At 39.7% G+C, this 23713-nt stretch overlaps 2 protein-coding genes and 1 pseudogene across 4 annotated transcripts in view; 1 reads left to right on the top strand and 2 right to left on the bottom strand.

Moving 5' to 3' along the window:
- Positions 1–23713, top strand: part of LOC138979673 (ER membrane protein complex subunit 2-like) — a 347725-nt gene that overhangs the window by 281743 nt on the left and 42269 nt on the right. The gene's annotated exons all lie outside the window — the stretch shown is intronic.
- On the bottom strand, positions 9106–9250 carry LOC138980933 (U2 spliceosomal RNA; annotated as a pseudogene).
- Positions 11431–23713, bottom strand: part of LOC138979670 (uncharacterized) — a 54917-nt gene continuing 42634 nt past the window's right edge. For 2 of the 3 annotated variants that reach the window (XM_070352385.1, XM_070352386.1), the window contains 2 exons: positions 22197–22775; positions 11431–14719 (listed from right to left, as the gene is read on the bottom strand). In XM_070352385.1, the coding sequence (XP_070208486.1) occupies positions 14235–14719; positions 22197–22775 (1064 nt within the window). In that variant the 3' untranslated portion in view covers positions 11431–14234. Of the gene's footprint in view, positions 14720–17096; positions 17668–22196; positions 22776–23713 lie in introns of those variants that run through there. The other variant, XM_070352387.1, reaches the window with a different exon arrangement.

Here is a 23713-nt window from a genome sequence, read left to right as displayed (position 1 = left end):
GCCCATTTATATCACACATTTTAGATCGCCCATCGACTCGCATCATGGAGTAATGACAAAAAACGCTCAGTTTATTATGTCAATGAAATAAACGACAATAAGGACTGATGATAACTATTCACCCTGACAGCCTCCAAAATAATGAAATAAAAGTAGAATAATGATTTCCATGCAACACACTTTGGGTTTTTTCACGTACATTAATTGAATCCACAGTTGTGTAACATCTGCAACGAACATGAACGATAACATTTTCTGTTAACACAATCAAAATCTTTTTAACAATCGTTAAACACAAGCCACAATTCCTCATCTCACCTGTGTCATGAATAAGCAAATGGCACCGCAAAGAGCAAAAATATAATCACCCATCACATGAGCAAATCCAAAAACAAAAAGACTGCCAACGTTCCAAAATTTAGACTCAAAACACAAGAAAGGTAGGTTGTTGGAACAACCAACAACAACGTCCTACCTTTGAAATACACCATGCTAACATTGAGTTGCATAATCGTCATCAAAATAATCATATAAACTTGTTTTTTTACATTAACAACTCTCTAAGAGAACCGTGGGTAATACAGATCCTTCATTTTTCTTTGGTAACAAAATGGTTAGTTGGCTTTTCGGTTTAGATTAAAGCACATAGTTACACGTATATAACAGCAAGTACAGGGTGACCCAAAATGAGTGCAACCCATAAAAGTACTCACAATTGCTACAAATGTGAATGGATTGAGTTTATTTTTAACACACATCAACGTCAGATCATAACAATTAAGTTCTGAAAGTTGGAGTCATTTCGGTTGGGTGGTCCACATGTTAGCGACGTTGAAGGATATGCTCCACATGTCCACCGCGTTGACGGAGACACTCCTGAATGCGCCGTGCAAAATTGTCCACCTGACCTTAACCCCCCCGATTTCTATTTGTGGGGTTATTTGGAAGACCACGTCTATGAGGACAACCCCCAGACAATCATGGACTTGAAAGCTGCAATAACAACAAAGATCAGGAGGATTCCAGGGGCAGAGTGTGTCCGCGTGGTGGACAATTTTGCACGGCGCATTCAACGCGGTGGACATTTGGAGCATATCCTTCAACGTCGCTAACATGTGGACCACCCAACCGAAATGACTCCAACTTTCAGAACTTAATTGTTATCATCTTACGTTGATGTGTGTTAAAAATAAACTCAATTCATTCACATTTGTAGCAGTTGTGAGTACTTTTATGGGTTGCACTAATTTTGGGTCACCCTGTACAGATACAAATGTAACAAATGGCACCACACAGAGCAAAAATACAATCATTCATCAAATGATTCCTTTGAAATCCAAGAGACTAAGACTGTGTTGTATAATAATCATCTAAATATATTTTTTTAAATACAATAATGATTTCTTTTTTTAAACATTTACAAAAAACAACTCTCTACAAGGACCCGGTGTAACAACATTTTTACTCCACGAAAAATTTGCTCCGGAGTAAATATTTCGTACGAAATTCTCACTCCGAGTACATTTTTCGTACGAGAAAAGAACTCCCCAAGGCACGAAAAAATTACTCCCTCCACGAAATTTTTACTCCACATTTTTTTTACTTCCAGTAAAAATCTTGTACGCGAAAATGGGATGTGGGCGAAGGGATAATGCCAATATGTGATCTCGCGCAAACGAATGTCGCGCTACCCTCCCTCCACCCCTTCCACCACCAAGACTAACAGGGCACAAGGGAGTATACATTTCGTACACCTGGCATGGGAAGTTAAATTGCTCGTGTTAGGGTGAAGTAATTTATTCGTTTTTTATTCGTCAGAGGAGTAACATTTGTGTACAAAATGTTTACTCGGAACTCACCTGTCGTGGGGAGTAATTTTCTCGTGTAATGGGGGAGTGCCTTTTTTGTAAAAGGAGTAACATTTTCGTACGAAATTTTGACTCCGGAGTAAAAATCTCGTGGAAGTAATTTTCTCGTGTTACACCGGGACAAATAAGAGCCTTCAATTCGTTCGGTAGAAAATGGGAAGTTCGGTTTAGATAAAAGCACACTATTTAACAGCAATAAAGGTTACAAATTAAAAAAACAAAATAAAAAAATAAACTTGTCTGCAGCCCAAGGACGCGTCGCAAAGGAAACCAGTATTTGGTGATGATAACAAATTTAATTTCCTTGGGACAAAAAAATATATGTAAAAAATCGGTGTTTCGTGGCAACTATTCTTTCTTTATTTGGTGTTTAACGTCGTTTTCAACCACGAAGGTTATATCGCGACGGGGAAAGGGGGGGAGATGGGATAGTGCCACTTGTTAATTGTTTCTTGTTCACAAAAGCATTAATCAAAAAATTGCTCCAGGGGCTTGCAACGTAGTACAATATATTACCTTACTGGGAGAATGCAAGTTTCCAGTACAAAGGACTTAACATTTCTTACATACTGCTTGACTAAAATCTTCACAAATATTTACTATATTCTATACAAGAAACACTTAACAAGGGTAAAAGGAGAAACAGAATCCGTTAGTCGCCTCTTACGACATGCTTACGAAATTCTTCCCCCTAACCCGCGGGGGCAACTATAATTTACTTTGAAATAGTTGTTTCCCGAGCTACTCAGACTTCCGTAGACTTTGCTACCACCTTATGCGGAGAAAACAACATGTCCTACATTTCACCGCAGCAAAATAATTGATTTTCTTTTTTTTTTTTTTTTACTTAAGAAGGTCCACTGTAGCAATCGTTGCACAAAAAGAAACCGTTCTTCTGTGAGGACAACCCGGTGTTTTTTTTTACGTAGAATACCCCTCCCAAGTCCCCCCTTCAGCGTTTGAAATGGTCTTCGTCGCCAATCGCAAGAATAAAAACAAAACACAATTAATTTCTTAAATGTCCTTGTCTACAGTTTTATACATAAATCGGCATTTGACCATTGAAATACTGAGTCTATTCCCTACAGATATCAAAAATACACCCCCTTTCAATCAGGAAGGACGAAGCCAGGGTAGCCGATTGAAAATTGATTATAGTAATTCAGCTTATTTGGCAAATGCCGAGGGCAAAACTCCTCTGGAATACCATGCATTTTGTGCGTTTAAAAAAAATCATGGACAGCGCTTCAATACCAAGTGTCAAACTGTTGCTATGATTGTGTGGGTGTGGCTGTCAGCATAGTGACATGAATTTGATTGGTCGATATTCATAGTCAAAGCACATGCTCTCAAACACTTTTCAAAAATAAAAACTTTGTTTTTTACATATATATTGTTTTTCCTATACATTTGTTCCCCATGGTTCATTCATAATCTGACATAACTTTTTAGCAAAATCTAACCATAAGATTATTGAGAGAAAAAAAGCAAAAAGGTAGACGACCACCTTTAAATGCATTGTTCACAGAAGTTGACACACGAACACGAACAAGAAACATACTGGTTTCGGCGTTGTGTCTTTCTCACGGACGAACGACAGAAATGAAATGTGACAGAATGAGGAAAATAAGAACACCAGTCCAGAAGACGATATCCGAAACATTTAGACTGCTAACGTTCAAAAATGAAAGAATCAAAAAACAAGAAATGTAAGTACAGTGGAGCCTGCTTATAAGATTTTGTTTGTTTGCTTAACGCCCAGCCGACCACGAAGGGCCATATCAGGGCGGTGCTGCTTTGACATTTAAACGTGCGCCACACACAAGACAGAAGTCGCATCACAGGCTTCATGTCTCACCCAGTCACATTATTCTGACACCGGACCAACCAGTCCTAGCACTAACCCCATAATGCCAGACGCCAGGCGGAGCAGCCACTAGATTGCCAATTTTAAAGTCTTAGGTATGACCCGGCCGGGGTTCGAACCCACGACCTCCCGATCACGGGGCGGACGCCTTACCACTAGGCCAACCGTGCCGAGCCTGCTTATAAGAAAGTCCACGGTAATTTTGTTTCGCTTTCTTATATACGAGTTTTGTTCTTTTTCGGAGACCTCGGATAAAAGAAATGTTAAGGCATTTATTCGTTTTGGGAACAGGGTGGCCGAGTGGTAAAGTGCACTTGCCTCGGAAGCGAGAGGTTGCGAGTTCGACCCTGGGTCGGGGCGTAAGCAATTTTCTCCCCCCTTTCCTAACCCAGGTGGTGGGTTTAAGTGCTAGTCTTTCGGATGAGACGAAAAACCGAGGTCCTTTCGTGTACACTACATTGGGGTGTGCACGTTAAAGATCCCACGATCGACGAAAGGGTATTTTCTGGCAAAAATGAATAGGCATAGATAACAAAAATGTCCACCAAATACCCGTGTGATTAAATAAATTGCAGTAGAAACCCGTTCCTGAATTTACAACACCACAGTTCAACATTACCGTACTTTCCGGGTGACAAGGCGCTTTGTTATCTAAGACGCACCCCCTTCTTTTTAAAAAAAAATTGTAATCCAGTCACCCATTGGACGCAGGGGGCCAATAGGGCGCACCAAAATGACCCAGTTTTTGCCATGAGAGGTGGTTCCCCTGTCATATCTGAGAGAGGAAACACTTCCTGCATCGGGGTCAGTGACCGGTCAGTGACCAAAGGCATTGTGATAGCTGGGTGGCCTTGTTAAAAGACACGACCTTCTTCCCAGGGGTCAATGACCCAGTTTTTGCCATGAGAGGTGGTTCCCCTGTCATATCTGAGAGAGGAAACACTTCCTGCATCGGGGTCAGTGACCGGTCAGTGACCGGTCAGTGACCGAGTTTAACAGAGTGGAAATCTGTGTGTGCGGCCAGATCAAAGGCAGGGCAGTACCTAGTAGCTGAAACATGCATTATCACAAGTTGTTTGACTGATACTCAAGCGGTCTCTTTGATTTTTTTCCTATTTCATACACGGATTAGGCGCTTCGTTATACAAGACGCAGGGGTCGAACTCGAGGAAAAAGTCGCGCCTTATGACCCGGAAAGTACGGTACCTTGATTAGTAAGCAGTCAATACTCAACACTGTTTAGCTTAAAACGACTGAGCATCATTCAAGCTAAATTCTACAAACAAACTAGCTTTAAATTGGAAACAGTGCAAACATGATTGGATTGCAAAAATGGATATCATGAATTTAACCATGGACAAGAATGGACAAGAGAGAGACGATGGTATAACGCCGATAAACAAAACAGATGATGAAGATGATGAAGATGAAGATGAAGATTGATTCTTTCTTTATTTGGTGTTTAACGTCGTTTTCAACCACGAAGGTTATATCGCGACGGATTGATGATTGATGATGATTGATGATGATTGATGATGATTGATGATGATTGATGATGATGATTGATGATTGATGATGATGATTGATGATGATTGATGATGATTGATGATGATGATTGATGATGATGATTGATGATGATGATTGATGATGATGATTGATGATGATGATTGATGATGATTGATGATGATGATTGATGATGATGATTGATGATGATGATTGATGATGATGATTGATGATGATGATTGATGATTGATGATGATTGATGATGATGATTGATGATGATGATTGATGATGATGATTGATGATGATTGATGATGATGATTGATGATGATGATTGATGATGATGATGATGATTGATGATGATGATTGATGATGATGATGATGATTGATGATGATGATTGATGATGATGATTGATGATGATGATGATGATTGATGATGATGATTGATGATGATGATTGATGATGATGATGATTGATGATTGATGATGATGATTGATGATGATGATTGATGATGATGATTGATGATGATGATTGATGATGATGATGATTGATGATGATGATTGATGATGATGATTGATGATGATGATGATGATTGATGATGATTGATGATGATGATGATGATTGATGATGATGATTGATGATGATGATGATTGATGATGATGATTGATGATGATGATGATGATGATTGATGATGATTGATGATGATGATGATTGATGATGATTGATGATGATGATGATGATTGATGATGATGATTGATGATGATGATTGATGATGATGATGATGATGATGATTGATGATGATGATGATGATGATGATGATGATTGATGATGATGATGATTGATGATGATGATGATTGATGATGATGATGATGATTGATGATGATGATGATGATGATGATTGATGATGATGATTGATGATGATGATGATGATGATTGATGATGATGATTGATGATGATGATTGATGATGATGATGATTGATGATGATGATGATGATTGATGATGATGATTGATGATGATGATTGATGATGATGATGATTGATGATGATGATGATTGATGATGATGATTGATGATGATGATGATTGATGATGATGATGATGATTGATGATGATTGATGATGATGATTGATGATGATGATTGATGATGATGATTGATGATGATGATGATTGATGATGATGATGATGATTGATGATTGATGATGATTGATGATGATGATGATGATGATTATGATGATTGATGATGATGATGATGATGATTGATGATGATTGATGATGATTGATGATGATGATGATTGATGATGATTGATGATGAAGATTGATGATGAAGATGATTGATGATGATGATGATGATGATTGATGATGATGATTGGTGATGATGATGATTGATGATGATGATTGATGATGATGATGATGATGATGATGATGGATGATGGATGGATGATGGATGATGGATGATGGATGATGGATGATGGATGATGATGATGATGATGATGATGATGATGATGATGATGATGATATGTCATGTTGCATTGATAAAACGAACTTTATTCTCCTCGGACCGTTTTAGTAGCCGCATCAGCCACCCGATAATAAAATAAATAAATAATTAAACATAAAAACACCAAAAAGGTCTGATCCTTTTATCCGGTTCAAATTTCATCGAACCAAAACCTTTGCTTTTTATATTTAGTCAAGTTTTGACTAAATATTTTAACATCGAGGGGGAATCGAAACGAGGGTCGTGGTGTATGTGCGTGTGTCTGTGTGTGTGTGTGTCTGTGTGTGTGTGTGTGTAGAGCGATTCAGACTAAACTACTGGACCGATCTTTATGAAATTTGACATGAGAGTTCCTGGGTATGAAATCCCCGAAGGTTTTTTTCATTTTTTTGATAAATGTCTTTGATGACGTCATATCCGGCTTTTCGTGAAAGTTGAGGCGGCACTGTCACGCCCTCATTTTTCAACCAAATTGGTTGAAATTTTGGTCAAGTAATCTTCGACGAAGCCCGGACTTCGGTATTGCATTTCAGCTTGGTGGCTTAAAAATTAATTAATGACTTTGGTCATTAAAAATCTGAAAATTGTAAAAAAAATAAAAATTTATAAAACGATCCAAATTTACGTTTATCTTATTCTCCATCATTTGCTGATTCCAAAAACATATAAATATGTTATATTCGGATTAAAAACAAGCTCTGAAAATTAAATATATAAAAATTATTATCAAAATTAAATTGTCCAAATCAATTTAAAAACATTTTCATCTTATTCCTTGTCGGTTCCTGATTCCAAAAACATATAGATATGATATGTTTGGATTAAAAACACGCTCAGAAAGCTAAAACGAAGAGAGGTACAGAAAAGCGTGCTATGCAGCATAGCGTAACCACTACCGCGCTAAATGGCATTGCGTTCAGTTTCATTCTGTGAGTTCGACAGCTACTTGACTAAATATTGTATTTTCGCCTTTCGCGACTTGTTTGTGCTAAGTTTGAACAACTATTGATTCGAGCAAGACCAGCCTTTGTGTGCTCTCAGATTTTCTGCTTGGAACCGTCCGAAACTGTGAACACAGGAGAGATCGTAACTGGATAATCTTCTGAAGTGCGCAGAGCCTGGATATGATGGTATGGATTACAGGGTGTTACTCATCTTTTTTTGTAATCTTTTTATATTTAGTCAAGTTTTGACTAAATATTTTAACATCGAGGGGGAATCGAAACGAGGGTCGTGGTGTATGTGCGTGCGTGTGTGTGTGTGTGTGTGCGTGTGTGTGTGTGTGTGTGTAGAGCGATTCAGACTAAACTACTGGACCGATCTTTATGAAATTTGACATGAGAGTTCCTGGGTATGAAATCCCCGAACGTTTTTTTCATTTTTTTGATAAATGTCTTTGATGACGTCATATCCGGCTTTTCGTGAAAGTTGAGGCGGCACTGTCACGCCCTCATTTTTCAACCAAATTGGTTGAAATTTTGGTCAAGTACTCTTCGACGAAGCCCGGGGTTCGGTATTGCATTTCAGCTTGGTGGCTTAAAAATTAATTAATGACTTTGGTCATTAAAAATCTGAAAATTGTAAAAAAAAAATAAAAATTTATAAAACGATCCAAATTTACGTTTATCTTATTTTCCATCATTTGCTGATTCCAAAAACATATAAATATGTTATATTCGGATTAAAAACAAGCTCTGAAAATTAAATATATAAAAATTATTATCAAATTTTTTTTTTCGAAATCAATTTAAAAACACTTTCATCTTATTCCTTGTCGGTTCCTGATTCCAAAAACATATAGATATGATATGTTTGGATTAAAAACACGCTCAGAAAGTTAAAACGAAGAGAGGTACAGAAAAGCGTGCTATGCAGCATAGCGTAACCACTACCCCGCTCTTCTTGTCAATTTCACTGCCTATGCCGTGAGCGGTGGACCACGAGTATACGGTCTTGCTGCGTTGCATTGCGTTCAGTTTCATTCTGTGAGTTCGACAGCTGCTTGACTAAATATTGTATTTTCGCCTTACGCGACTTGTTTTTTTTTAATGATGTACGGTACAGCCTAGCGGTGACACCTCGAGTCATATTATTCCTGCTGACATCAAAAACATTATTTTTCGATGTCTGGGAGAAGTTTAGGAGAAGCGATAAGTTGTTTTCGTCATGCCACTATAGTCTCATTATGACGTCTTATCGAACTTTTGTTTTGCCTTTGACGTCAGATTTTACTTTGGAAGAGGGATACGTTTTTTCCTCTTCTTCCTCCTCCTCCTCCTTCTCCTCTCCTTCTCCTTCTCCTTCTCCTTCTCCTTCTTCTTCTCCTTCTCCTTCTTCTTCGTTTTCGTGTTTCTATAACCCACATAACTCTGACATGGATTACAGGATCTTTTCCGTGCGCACTTGGTTTTGTGCTTGCGTGTACACACGAAGGGGGATAAGGCACTAGCAGGTCTGCACATTAAGCTGATAAGAACAGATACTACTCTTTGATTTTAGCCAAAAGGCCGAGAAGCGGTAAGTTGACCTTGGAGATCGGAAAAATCTCCACCCTTAACCCACCAGGCGGCCGCGGCCGGGTTTTGAACTAACAAACGTCTGCATAGGAGGCCGATGTCTTGGCCACTGCGCCCGTCTCGGAAGAGGGATACAAGAACAGACGTCTGGGTGTGATTAGTCAGTGTTGTTTGTCTTAATAATAATAATAATTAAGTAGATGTGTACTGCCGGGCAGTACATACCCCAAGCGAAGTCGTCCATCTGTGTGTACATGATTCTCTCTCTCTCTCTCTCTCTCTCTCTCTCTCTCTCTCTGTCTTAAAATGTGTCATCGATGACGTGTTTTCATACTTGCTAATGCGGCAGGCTAATCATGACGTCAAATTGAAACTTCTTGAAGTCTCTCAGAAAGGGACATGAAAACCATGTGGGGGTTACTGGTTTGGGCTGAAAAAAAACCCAACTCCACCTAAAATTCAAGCGCCTATGGGGCTGAATTATGCAGCATAAATTGTGAAACATCAGGATATCTCACACTTTCAATTCTGCCATCATGTCAAATCTGACAACAAACCTACCCACAAAATGTCATAAATATCGGTGTAGAATTGAGACTTAACGGTTTTTAACTGCCAAAAATAAGTTTTTTTGACTGGAATAGTTTGTCTTGAAATTCAGTTTGGGACAACGGAGCCACCCACTAAATTTCAAAAAGATAGGTGAAAATTTAAATGTCACGGTTTTCAACTGCCAAAATTATGTTTTTCTTCTGGAAAAGTATGGAGTGAAAATCAGTTGGGGACAACGAACCTACCCACAAAATTTCATAAATATCGATGAAGAATTGAGATTTAACGGTTTTTAACTGCCAAAAATAAGGTTTTTTGTCTGGAAAAGTATGTCTTAAAATTCAGTTTGGGACAACGGACCCACCCACTAAATTTCATAAAGATAGGTGAAGAATTGAAATTTACCGTTTTTTAACTGCCAAAATTATGTCTTTCTTCTGGAAAAGTATAGAGTGAAAATCAGTTGGGGACAACGAACCTACCCACAAAATTTCATAAATATCGGTGAAGAATTGAATTTTAACGGTTTTTAACTGCCAAAATTATGTTTTTCTTCTGGAAAAGTATGGAGTGAAAATAAGTTGGGGACAACAAACCTACCTTTAAAATTTCATAAGAATCAGTGAAGAAATAGGATTTAACGATTTTTTAACGGCCTTTAAATCATTGGTGATGTCATCATAACCCAGTCGTTGTAGTTGTCGTCGTAGTTGTTGGTGTTCTTGTTGTCATGTTCGTTGTCGTGATTGTTGTTGTTCTCGTGTTGTTGTTTTTGTTGTTGTTGTTGTTGTTGTTGTTGTTGTTGTTGTTGTTGTTGTTGTTGTTGTTGTTGTCGTCGTCGTCGATGTCATTTGTTGTTGTTGTTGTTATCGTCGTCGTCGTCGTCATCGTCGTCGTTGTCAGAGGTTATTTCTAAAGATTTCATTGATAGTCTTTGTTCTCGTCACCAAGACTTGCTAAGAACAAGCTTGGAACAGCAAGAGTTCCAAGAACAAGATTAGAACAACTCATTACATCATTACCAGTACGTCATTTGTATTTAGAACACACTTTAGAAAAAAACTCTTCAGCTACAAACCAGTCACCCTCACATGGCGGAGGTGTTTGTCTAAACCACTTACTGAAATGTTTTGAGGTTTAATGACCATACACATGTTGAACCGGTGAGTGTCTTCCGCTGCCTAATTCGCAAATAACTATTTTATTAAAGTCCGCTTGAAACGCTCAAAGATGAAATTCCATGTTAAAAAGTGACAAAAGTTTCACATTTTCCCGTTGTAACAGCTTCCGATGATATTATATGAAAATTCTGATCCTCTGAGAGGATTCCCCGAAACAAAATCAGTTTGTACGCCTAATTTTAATAGAATTGTCCAAACAGTGTCGCTAATATTGTGCTAAAAGATGAATTCTAGAACAATGTCCAGACAGACACCACTTGGCCAAAAAATTTTCAGTGCTGGGAGATGAAAAAAAAAACTACCTCGCTACGCGCGGGCTTCGCCCGCGCTCCGCTTGGATTAAGTAGATGTGTACTGCCGGGCAGTACATACCCCAAGCGAAGTCGTCCATCTGTGTACATGATTCTCTCTCTCTCTCTCTCTCTCTCTCTCTCTCTCTCTCTCTCTCTCTCTCTCTCTCTCTCTCTCTCTCTCTCTCTCTCTCTCTCTCTCTTAAAATGTGTCATCGATGACGTGTTTTCATACTTGCTAATGCGGCAGGCTAATCATGACGTCAAATTGAAACTTCTTGAAGTCTCTCAGAAAGGGACATGAAAACCATGTGGGGGTTACTGGTTTGGGCTGAAAAAAACCCCAACTCCACCTAAAATTCAAGCGCCTATGGGGCTGAATTATGCAGCATAAATTGTGAAACATCAGGATATCTCACACTTTCAATTCTGCCATCATGTCAAATCTGACAACAAACCTACCCACAAAATGTCATAAATATCGCTGTAGAATTGAGACTTAACGGTTTTTAACTGCCAAAAATAAGTTTTTTTGACTGGAATAGTTTGTCTTGAAATTCAGTTTGGGACAACGGACCCACCCACTAAATTTCATAAAGATAGGTGAAAATTTAAATGTAACGGTTTTTAACTGCCAAAATTATGTTTTTCTTCTGGAAAAGTATGGAGTGAAAATCAGTTGGGGACAACGAACCTACCCACAAAATTTCATAAAAATATCGATGAAGAATTGAGATTTAACGGTTTTTAACTGCCAAAAATAAGGTTTTTTGTCTGGAAAAGTATGTCTTAAAATTCAGTTTGGGACAACGGACCCACCCACTAAATTTCATAAAGATAGGTGAAGAATTGAAATTTACCGTTTTTTAACTGCCAAAATTATGTCTTTCTTCTGGAAAAGTATAGAGTGAAAATCAGTTGGGGACAACGAACCTACCCACAAAATTTCATAAATATCGGTGAAGAATTGAAATTTAACGGTTTTTAACTGCCAAAATTATGTTTTTCTTCTGGAAAAGTATGGAGTGAAAATAAGTTGGGGACAACAAACCAACCTTTAAAATTTCATAAGAATCAGTGAAGAAATAGGATTTAACGATTTTTTAACGGCCTTTAAATCATTGGTGATGTCATCATAACCCAGTCGTTGTAGTTGTCGTCGTAGTTGTTGGTGTTGTTGTTGTCATGTTCGTTGTCGTGATTGTTGTTGTTCTCGTGTTGTTGTTTTTGTTGTTGTTGTTGTTGTTGTTGTTGTTGTTGTCGTCGTCGTCGTCGATGTCATTTGTTGTTGTTGTTGTTATCGTCGTCGTCGTCGTCGTCGTCATCGTCGTCGTTGTCAGAGGTTATTTCTAAAGATTTCATTGATAGTCTTTGTTCTCGTCACCAAGACTTGCTAAGAACAAGCTTGGAACAGCAAGAGTTCCAAGAACAAGATTAGAACAACTCATTACATCATTACCAGTACGTCATTTGTATTTAGAACACACTTTAGAAAAAAACTCTTCAGCTACAAACCAGTCACCCTCACATGGCGGAGGTGTTTGTCTAAACCACTTACTGAAATGTTTTGAGGTTTAATGACCATACACATGTTGAACCGGTGAGTGTCTTCCGCTGCATAATTCGCAAATAACTATTTTATTAAAGTCCGCTTGAAACGCTCAAAGATGAAATTCCATGTTAAAAAGTGACAAAAGTTTCACATTTTCCCGTTGTAACAGCTTCCGATGATATTATATGAAAATTCTGATCCTCTGAGAGGATTCCCCGAAACAAAATCAGTTTGTACGCCTAATTTTAATAGAATTGTCCAAACAGTGTCGCTAATATTGTGCTAAAAGATGAATTCTAGAACAATGTCCAGACAGACACCACTTGGCAAAAAAATGTTCAGTGCTGGGAGATGAAAAAAAAAACTACCTCGCTACGCGCGGGCTTCGCCCGCGCTCCGCTTGGATAATATGGGAGATTTATAGAGCGCTTTACATTCTCAAAGCGCTTTACAATGACAAACATACATAATACATACAGAGCAAAGCAAAAGCATGTGCAGCAGCATTCAGCACACACGTGAACAACGAAACTCAAACTCTACATCAATACAATCTGCAAGCATACTAACACAGACAAAACATTCAAACATTCAAACACCTGATTCAAAAATGCACCATGTTGAAATAAAATTAATCAAAATACTGGGTGAAGAAGTGTGTTTTAAGGTTTGATTTGAAGGAACAGAATGTTTGGCAGTGTCGGATAGAGTAAGGGAGAGAGTTCCACGCAACGGCAGCAGAGTGGGAGAAGGCTCTCTGGCCGTGCTGTTTGCGACTAAAAGAAGATAGACGGAATATTCTAGTGTCTACAGAGGAGCGGAGGGATCGTGAGGGTGTATAGAGTGTGAACAGGTCAGACAGGTAGGATGGGGCTGAGCCAGATATTATCTTGTAGCAGATACAGCAGCACTTATATTGGATTCTCAGCTCTACAGGGAGCCAATGAAGTTTCTTTAGCAAGGGGGAACAGGACTGGGACCGAGGGGCTTTGCAGACAAGCCGGGCTGCAGAATTTTGAACGCGCTGCAAAGGATGGATGACAGACTGAGGACAGCCAATGAGAACAGAATTTCCGTAGTCTAATCGAGAAAGAATGTAGGAGGAAACAAGGGTCTTGGTGGCATCTTCGGTAAGGTATGGGCGGATAGAACCTATTCTCTTAAGCTCGATGTAAGCGGACTGACAGACTTTCATAACATGGTGTTTCATGGAGAGATCGCTATCAAGAAAGATGCCAAGATCACGGACGGAGTCTGAGAATTCAATAGTGCTGCTGCCCAAAGTGATAGAAGGAGGGAGAGAGAGAGAGGAGGAGAGGGAGGATTTGGTGAAACGAATGGCTTCTGTTTTGTCACAGTTAAGTCTAAGCTTGTTAGTGGACATCCAGAGTTCAACGTCAGCAATGCAAGACTTAACTGTATAAGGGATTACAAGCATGCGAATCACCATAGAAGACATGTCTGACCATATCCCCGATCACATTATCCTGCTTGTCGATTCTCTTCCTATTAAACTGTTTCCGAATCACCCTTGTGTAAAAGTGCAAACCGTAATGATGACTCCAGTCGTATTTCGGGACTCTCTTTCTGTCGTAGAACGGAGGCATCTCAGCGTAGTTAGGTTTGTGAAACGTGTCCACCACTTTCAACAGCTTCGGATAGTCCAGGGAAATCTTGTGCGGCCTCACAACAGAATGTTGGCCCCAATCCTTGTCGTTGAAATCGGTGTAGTTTTTCAGCCAGATTTGCATGAATGTTGAATTGGGTTCTGACATGAGGAATCCGTTGCAGATCGACCGGCCCTTTTTCTCGTAGCCCAGGACCACTGATTCTTTGAGAAGTTCGTCCAGAGATCTCAGAACCATGTAGTCGATGTCTAGGTACATTCCTCCATAGTCTGGAACGAAACATGAACATGAGTTAGTCAAGGCATCGTTCACATGAGCGTGTTGCCACCGATCATACACAGAGTGTTGAACACGTTTTGCCAGACTACTTGACAACGTCTACGCACACTCTATAGAACAGTCCCAACGAATACGGTGGGATGGTAACTCACTTCACAGTTGGTAGATCATAGGTTCCCCTCAAAGCGGCGTATGTCGGGGTAAAACGGCTTTACACTTGAAAATCCACGTGTGCAAAAACACGAGTGTACGTGGGAGTTTCAGCCCATGAACGCAGAAGAAGAAAAAAAGGAAGGTAGATCACAGGAAATATGGTCCTGGGGTCACATGTTCGTATCCAGGCCGAAACGGACACGGGTCAACGTTCCGTGATGACTCGGAGACAGTATCCATTTCCAACCCCTGTGTCACCACTGTGGCACGTAAAATGCCTCTGTGATTCTGCCAGAAATGCAGGCGACCGACTCCTCGTAAAGGCCAGCATCGGCGCGCGGCAGATGTAGCTCATGTTTCTCGTGCTGCAACGCTAAATGTACCTCTGTGGCCTTCTACTATTACGAGGTTTCGTCTCCTGAAGACGGATGTTCGCCACTAAACACGCACACGCCTGGATGTTCGCGACTCTTGTTGCTGCTAGTTTTGCAGTGGAAGGAAGCGACCCGAATTCCCCATCAATAAGGCCAAAAAAAAAAAATAGGTCTGTTTACGGTAACATAGGCCAAAAAAATAGGGTCGGTAGGTCGGGATTTTTTTTTTTTCCAAAAAACCATATTTTTTACGTTATTTTGCAAAAAAAACCCAAAATATTTTTTTATTTTTATTTTATTTACCCTAAATGCCAAAAAAAAGTCTAGGGTCGCGCGAAAAAAATAGGGTCGGTCGGGTTACCGTAAACAGACCTATTTTTTTTTGGCCTAAGGCAGAATGAGAGGATATTAAGGCGTCGTCAAATGGGCGTCTGAATTCACATCCATCGTTCAGAATATGCTGGACATATTTGGTCAATACAAAATTCTTGGTTGACGAGACACATATCACATCTTCAGAAAAGTGTTTGTTGGCACAAAAGCCTGCTCATCAATTTGTAAATATCTTCTCATTATTGCGAGTAATATCCAGAGTTTTCGTTGAAGAAGTTTTCTGAGAAATGTCACCGTCAAAATAAGTCCACTATACAGTCATGGCACACCAAGCATTCAACCCTCTGAGTATTTCAAAAGAAGTACGCATAATATCATTGGTGATGCTAGTACTGATGTTGGCAGCAATTAGCACGATGACGAATAAGTCAATGATGCTGAACAACAATAAAACGTATGTATTTCACTATAAACTTATGACACATCAAAAATGATTCCTTCTGAAGGCAGGGAAAGCAGCTTAGTTGGCAGCGGACCTTGCTTCACAACCAGTCGTCTCTATCGGGCTGGGTTCGATCCCCACGTTAAGCGTGGGATTTGATTCACAGAATCAACTTTGTGCAGACTCTCCTCGGTGTCCGAACACCCCCGTGTGCATGCAATAACCCAAGTTCACAGCGAAAGTCTCAGGACTTGGACACATGAATACACACATGCAGAAAAAAGAAAACAAATAGGTAGCATCGTATTGTGTGGCAGCTCGCTTTCTCCAGTGAGAAAACGAGCCGAATGTCCTGTAAGGTAGCCTCACAGGACTATAAGAAATATCCTCTTCCTCATCCATAGCGATGATGGCAGAGCTGATCCTGACGACAACGAAGACGAAAACTGTGGCGATGACAATGAAGAAGATAAAGATGATGAACATGAAGTACATCCATGCATTCCACTACACCTTCTTGTACGCATGTTGAACGCAAAGAAAATCCATGCATCTCACTACAATTTCGTGCACGCATGATGAACGCGAATAACATCCATGCATCTCAAACTACAATTTCTTGCAGGCATGTTGAACGCAAAGAAAATCCATGCATCCCACTACATTTGCTTGCACGCATGTTGAACACAAAGAAAATCCAAGCATCCCACTACAATTTCGTGCACGCATGATGAACGCGAATTCCATCCATGCATCTCGAACTACAATTTCTTGCACGCACGTTGAACGCAAAGAATATCCATGCATCCCACTTCATTTCCTTGCACGTACGTTGAACGCAGAGAAAATTCACGCATTTCACTACAGTCATTTATTAATTGCACGCACGTTGAACGCAAAGACAATCCATGCATCCCACTACGCTTTCTGGGAGCGACCGAGAAGAAGAAGAAACATGTAACTGGTGAGTAGAAATGTTCATCTACTCGCCAAATGCGAGTACAGTTGCTGAAACAAATTGTTGGTTTGTCTAGTCAAGTTTGCTCTCTGGCTAGTAATTAAATGTTCAGAATCACTAGCCAAAGGTGAGTACACCATTTGTTGGACTTTCAGCGCAGTGAACGCATGTTGAACGCAAATAAAATCCACACAACCCTCTACATGTTCTTGCACGCATGCTGGTCGCTGTACAACACGTGTCTGACCATGTCACCAATCACATTATCCTGTTTATCGATCCTCTTTTGATTAAACTGTTTCCGAACCACCCTGGTGTAAAAATGCAGCCCGTAGTTGTCACTCCAGTCGAATTTCGCCACTCTCTTTCTGTCGTAATACACATGCATCTCCGCGAAGTTAGGTTTATGAAACGTCTCCACCACTTTCAAAAGCGTGGGGTGTTGTACTGAAAGCCTGTACGGTCTCCTGACAGAATGCTCTGCCCATTGGCGATCGTTGAAGTCCTTGTAGTTGTCGAGCCAAATTTGCATGAAGGTTGAGTTGGCTTCGGACACGAGGAAGCCGTTGCATATCGACCTGCCTTTATGCTCGTAGCCGAGCACTACGGATTCCTTGAGGAGGTCGTCCAATGATCGTAAGACGACGTAGTCCGTGTCTAAGTACATTCCTCCGTATTCTGGACGAAATAATGAAAACATTGTTGAATGGACGGTAAGGTAAGCTTATTTGTATTTTTGACCAAAGTAATTATGACATTTAACTCAGATTGAGACAGTCAGTGTTCCTCCGAGATCGCGGCAGTGCTCGAGGTGAACAATGACGGTCGAGATCTCTGTAACATGTCATATTTTGTGAGAATCTTACACGAAATGAGGCAGAGCGCTTTATCGAGATCAAATAATCATAGGGAAGTAAGCGCTCTAAATGAAAGAGGATGAAAGTCGCTTGTTCATTTCAATGCTTGTTATTCTCTTTGGTGCCAGGAGATTGGTTCCGTATAACTCTCGCTTGCTCCATTACACATGTCGTTTGCATTGAGAGCGCTTACTTCCCTTTAATTATTTTATCTCTATGTATAGTGCTCTGCCTCATTGGTTTAATATACTCATGCTAAATGTAAGGTAACTTAAGGACTTTGGTTTGTTTGTTTGGTTGGGTTTGGGTTTGCAAAACAAATCAAATGTATTGATTCAACATCGGAATTTCCTTCTTGAAGCTATGTGACTCCAGAGTCCGACAACAACTCATATTTAGGTGGCTAGCCGAGACAACAAAAGTAGTGTATGTGTGTGCGCGTTCAAGCGTTACAAACAGAATTGTAACTGATTCGATACATACATGTTAGTTAGTGTATGGTATTTTACACAGATCGAGTCTGTCAGTGTTATTCCGAGACCGCGCCAGCGGTCGAGGTGAACAATGACTGTCGAGGTCTGTGTAATATGACATTGGTCAAGAATACAAATCACATTTATGTATCGTTAGATTTTAGTTAGGCCAACAAAAAAAGGTCTGTTTACGGTAACATAGGCCAAAAAAAATAGGGTCGGTAGGTCGGAATTTTTTTTTTTTTCCCAAAAAACATATTTTTACGTTATTTTGCCAAAAAAACAAGATTTTTTTTTTTTTTTTTCCCCAAATGCCCCCAAAAAGTCAAGGGTCGCGCGAAAAAAATAGGGTCGGTCGGGTTACCGTAAACAGACCTATTTTTTTTTTTTGGCCTTAGAATCTTTTGTGGTGTTTTTTTTTACGACTGAAGGCACACAAACATGCACTCGTGTGCAGTATCGGCCAGCCGCCTGAATATGAGGTTTTTGTGTGGACTATGACGTCACATGACTCAAAGAAAGGAAATGCAAGGTTCAATCGTTACACTTCGTTCATTTTTTAGCCCCCCCCCCCCCCCATCCCCATCCCCCCCACCAAAACAATTAACAAACAAGCAAAAATGAAATGTTTGTTTTCGATAACAAGGCCCCAACAAATTAGGGTCGGTAGTTTGGTTACCATTACGTTATTTTTGTTCTTTCTTTTGGGGTGAAGTTTGTTTTGGTTTTGTTCTGTTTATTTACGTAGGCGTATGTGGCTTTTAATTGACAGGCAATCGTGCGAGCTGTGTCCCCTCGATGTCGGAGAAGAGAAAACGTACTTGAAAGGTTTGCATTTTTTTTCAGGTTAAAATAAGTTTCTTGGGTCGGAAGGAAAAAAAGCCTTTATTGTTGTTTCTCGTCAGCATCGATCTTTTTTTTCTTTTTTTTTTGTTGTATTCTCTGTTTGTGGGTTGGTTTTTTTTTAATATATTTTTTTTTTATAATACATGTATAGGCTTTACATTACAAGACAGCGCATAGGCAAGGGGGAAAATTCATAAAACAGATCACACGTGGAAAATTACAACACACAGGAGGGGGGAGGGCGGGTGATCATGGCTTGGTGGTCGCAGTATCAAGAATATGTAAAGGAAAACAAATCTAAGGGTTACATCAAAACATGCATATATACAAGTGCCAATCCTTGTAAAATTTATCTAGCGTATTAGTCATAATGTAGCTGCGTTGTACTTTTCACAAATAAATATTTGCTTACAATTTCTACAAAATGTCTGAAAATGAGGGATGGTTTTGTTCATTTTGGAAATAAAGATGTGGTGTTTGGCACAAATTACTAACACATCAAAAACTTGGGCGGCCGATACTACAACTGAGTGCATGTTTGTGTGCGTTCAGTCGTAAAAAAAAAAAAAAAAAAAAAGGGATTCTAACTAACATCTATCGAACAACATCGATCTTATTGTCTGTTTTGTTCTCAGCCTACTCTAAAAACCATACACACCATAAGGCGTATGAAACTGAAAGTTAGAAGGTTCCTTCAAACACAGATTCGTTTAGAGGAAGTTCTTTAGATTTTAAAGATATTACATTATTTTAAAACGTTAACAATATTGCCTGTGGGGGATGGGGGTGCAAGGCAAGGTTAGGTAAGGTAGGGAAGGTAAGGTAATGTAAGTTAAGGTTATTTGCGGTTAGGGAAGAACAGGTAAGGTAAGGTAATGTAAGTTAAGGCTATTTGCGGTTAGGGAAGAAAAGGTAAGGTAAGGTAATGTAAGTTAAGGTTATTTGCGGTTAGGGAAGAAAAGGTAAGGTAAGGTAATGTAAGTTAAGGCTATTTGCGGTTAGGGAAGAAAAGGTAAGGTAAGGTAATGTAAGTTAAGGTTATTTGCGGTTAGGGAAGAAAAGGTAAGGTAAGGTAATGTAAGTTAAGGCTATTTGCGGTTAGGGAAGAAAAGGTAAGGTAAGGTAATGTAAGTTAAGGCTATTTGCGGTTAGGGAAGAAAAGGTAAGGTAAGGTAATGTAAGTTAAGGCTATTTGCGGTTAGGGAAGAAAAGGTAAGGTAAGGTAATGTAAGTTAAGGCTATTTGCGGTTAGGGAAGAAAAGGTAAGGTAAGGTAATGTAAGCTAAGGCTATTTGCGGTTAGGGAAGAAAAGGTAAGGTAAGGTAATGTAAGTTAAGGCTATTTGCGGTTAGGGAAGAAAAGGTAAGGTAAGGTAATGTAAGCTAAGGCTATTTGCGGTTAGGGAAGAAAAGGTAAGGTAAGGTAATGTAAGTTAAGGCTATTTGCGGTTAGGGAAGAAAAGGTAAGGTAAGGTAATGTAAGTTAAGGCTATTTGCGGTTAGGGAAGAAAAGGTAAGGTAAGGTAATGTAAGTTAAGGTTATTTGCGGTTAGGGAAGAAAAGGTAAGGTAAGGTAATGTAAGTTAAGGTTATTTGCGGTTAGGGAAGAAAAGGTAAGGTAAGGTAATGTAAGTTAAGGCTATTTGCGGTTAGGGAAGAAAAGGTAAGGTAAGGTAATGTAAGTTAAGGTTATTTGCGGTTAGGGAAGAAAAGGTAAGGTAAGGTAAGGTAAGGAATAAAGCTTAATATTCTCCCTACCCGAGGTTCAAAACAACGCCGATAGCAACGAAAATATAGCTTTTATAAGCTGAAACAAGGTAGTTTCGTTGATTGCATAAGATGAACCAAGTTAGCTACATTCGTTTATAAGCTGAAACATGTTTGTTTTATTGATTCTATGAGCTGAAAAAAGATAGATTAATTGCCATTGTAAGCTGAACCAATTTAGCTTCATCGCTTTGATTAGAAAACAAGTTAGTAGCACGCTTAACCAATTTAGTTTCTATAAGCCTGAACAAGTTAGTTTCTTTGTTTGTATAAGATCAAACAAGTTAGTTTTATTGTTTCCATCAGCTTAAAAAAAAAGATTGGTATGATTGCTTTAATTGTCTGTTCGTTCATGGGCTGAAACTCCCACGGCTTGTACGTGTATGACCGTTTTTACCCCGCCATTTAGGCAGCCATACGCCGCTTTTGGAGGAAGCATGCTGGGTATTTTCGTGTTTCTATAACCCACCGAACTCTGACATGGATTACAGGATCTTTTTCGTGCGCACTTGGTCTTGTGCTTGCGTGTACACACGGGGGTGTTCGGACACCGAGGAGAGTCTGCACACAAAGTTGACTCTGAGAAATAAATCTCTCGCCGAACGTGGGGACGAACTCACGCTGACAGCGGCCAACTGGATACAAATCCAGCGCGCTACCGACTGAGCTACATCCCCGCCCATTGCTTCAATAATCTGAAACAAGTTTAATTTGACTGCTTTTAGTAACTTAAAAAGTTAAGTTTCATTGTCTGTTTAAGCCGAACCAAGATGTTTTCACAGTTTTTGCAGTTCCATCACTTTGATAAGCCCAAACACGTTAAAGATACTGTTAGTTCAAATGTATTCATGAAATAGTTGCATTGCTTGTATTAGCTGGCACAAATTAGTTTCATTGCTTGTTTCAGATAAAATAAGTAAGTTCCATCGCTGTTATCGCCTGAAACAAGACTGACTAACTGTTGGGGAATTAATGTCCAGGCACGCAAGAAATACAGAACGAGATGATTTCATCCGCTGAATGCTGAAACAATTGAGTTTCTTTGCCTTTCAAAGCGGAAAGAAATTCAGATGTGGATGGAGCAGTGAATGCTGGGACGGGGCGGTGTGAGAGCATACTGGGACAAGGGACAAGGAACAAGAGTCGGGACAGGCAAAATAAAAAAAATTAAAAAAGCTGAAACAGAATCCCATGTTTCACTCTTACTTACTGCTTACTTACTTCGACTCGATCTCTTATTGTCACTCTTCCCAAATTGTACTCACCGATCATCAAACGAAGCCTCTTGACGTCGGCAGCGTGTTCCACAACTTTAATCTTGCGTCCAAAAATCTCCGTCGGTTTGACAGCATGCATGTGTACCATATTGGGCACCAGATGCAGTAGTGCACTCCAGTACGGCCCGTGCGGGATACTATCCCCATGAAACACAATCAAACAAGGCTTCACAAATCTAGCCACACTCAGCACACTGATGAAAGCATCAAGACTCAGGTTGTAAGGCCCAAACCGCACGTAGTGAGCTATTTTCGGGATCTTTCGCCCGCAGCAGTTGCAGTGTTGAGCGATGACGCGTTTGAGGCATGACGTATTGTTGGCTGGTAATGACGTCAGAGAAGGCGTGACGTTGGAAGGCACCTCCCTGAAGGCGATGACGGTGTTGGTGACGTTGCAAGTGACGTAGCACTGAGAGCGAGTGGGGCGAAGGAAAGTTTGCGGAGTCCAGTCACATGGTAAGAGTTGCGGGGTTACGTATTGTACTTGTGGTGAAGAGAGAAGTGAGTCTGGGATGTAACTGACGAATTTCTGTGGAACCAGGTCACGTGTCTGGTTAATGAGTGAACCTGTAGATAGGTCAACAAGAAATGCGTATTATACATTATATCCATAAACTGTTGAATACAAAATCAAAACAAGTCGCGTAAGGCGAAATAACAACATTCAGTCAAGCTGTCAAACTCACAGAATGAAACTGAACGCACTGCATTTTTTTCACCAAGACCTCATACTCGTAGTTTCGACAGTCCACCGCTCGTGGCAAAGGCAGTGAAATCGACAAGCCAGAATAGTGCGGTGATGGTCGCACTGAGCAGGATAACACGCTTTTCTGTATCTCTATTCTTTTTAACTTTCTGAGCTTGTTTTTAATCTAAACATATCATACCTAGATGTTTTTGGAATCAGGGACCGACAAGGAATAAGATCAAATTGTTTTTAAATCAATTTTGAAAAAACAATTTCAATCATAATTGTTATATTTTTAATTTTCAGAGATTGTTTGTAATCCGAATATAACATATTTATATGTAGTTGGAATCAGAACATGATGCAGAATAAGATGAAATTGTTTTTGGATCGTTTTATAAAAATAGAATTTTAATTACAATTTTCAGATTTTTAATGACCAAAGTCATCAATTAATTTTTAAGCCTCCAAGCTGAAATGCAATACCAACGTTTCGCCTTCGTCGAAGATTGCTTGGCCAAAATTTCAATAAATTTCATTGCAAAAAGAGGGTGTGACAGTTCCGCCTCAAGTTTTACAAAAAGCCGGATATGACGTCATCAAAAGACATTTATCAAAAAAATAAAAACCGTCTGGGGATATCATGCCCAGGAACTCTCATGTAAAATTTAATTAGGATCGGTCCAGTAGTTTACTCTGAACTGCTCTACACACACACACACGCACACACAAACACACACACACACACACACACACACACACACACACACACACACACACACAGCCTACTCTCAGTTCTACACTGCATGCACCGTAT

Source organism: Littorina saxatilis, linkage group LG11 (assembly GCF_037325665.1).
Source record: "Littorina saxatilis isolate snail1 linkage group LG11, US_GU_Lsax_2.0, whole genome shotgun sequence".
Taxonomy (NCBI): Eukaryota; Metazoa; Mollusca; class Gastropoda; order Littorinimorpha; family Littorinidae; genus Littorina; species Littorina saxatilis.
Note: the sequence above shows the minus strand (reverse complement) of the source record. Positions and strands in the feature narration are given on the sequence as shown.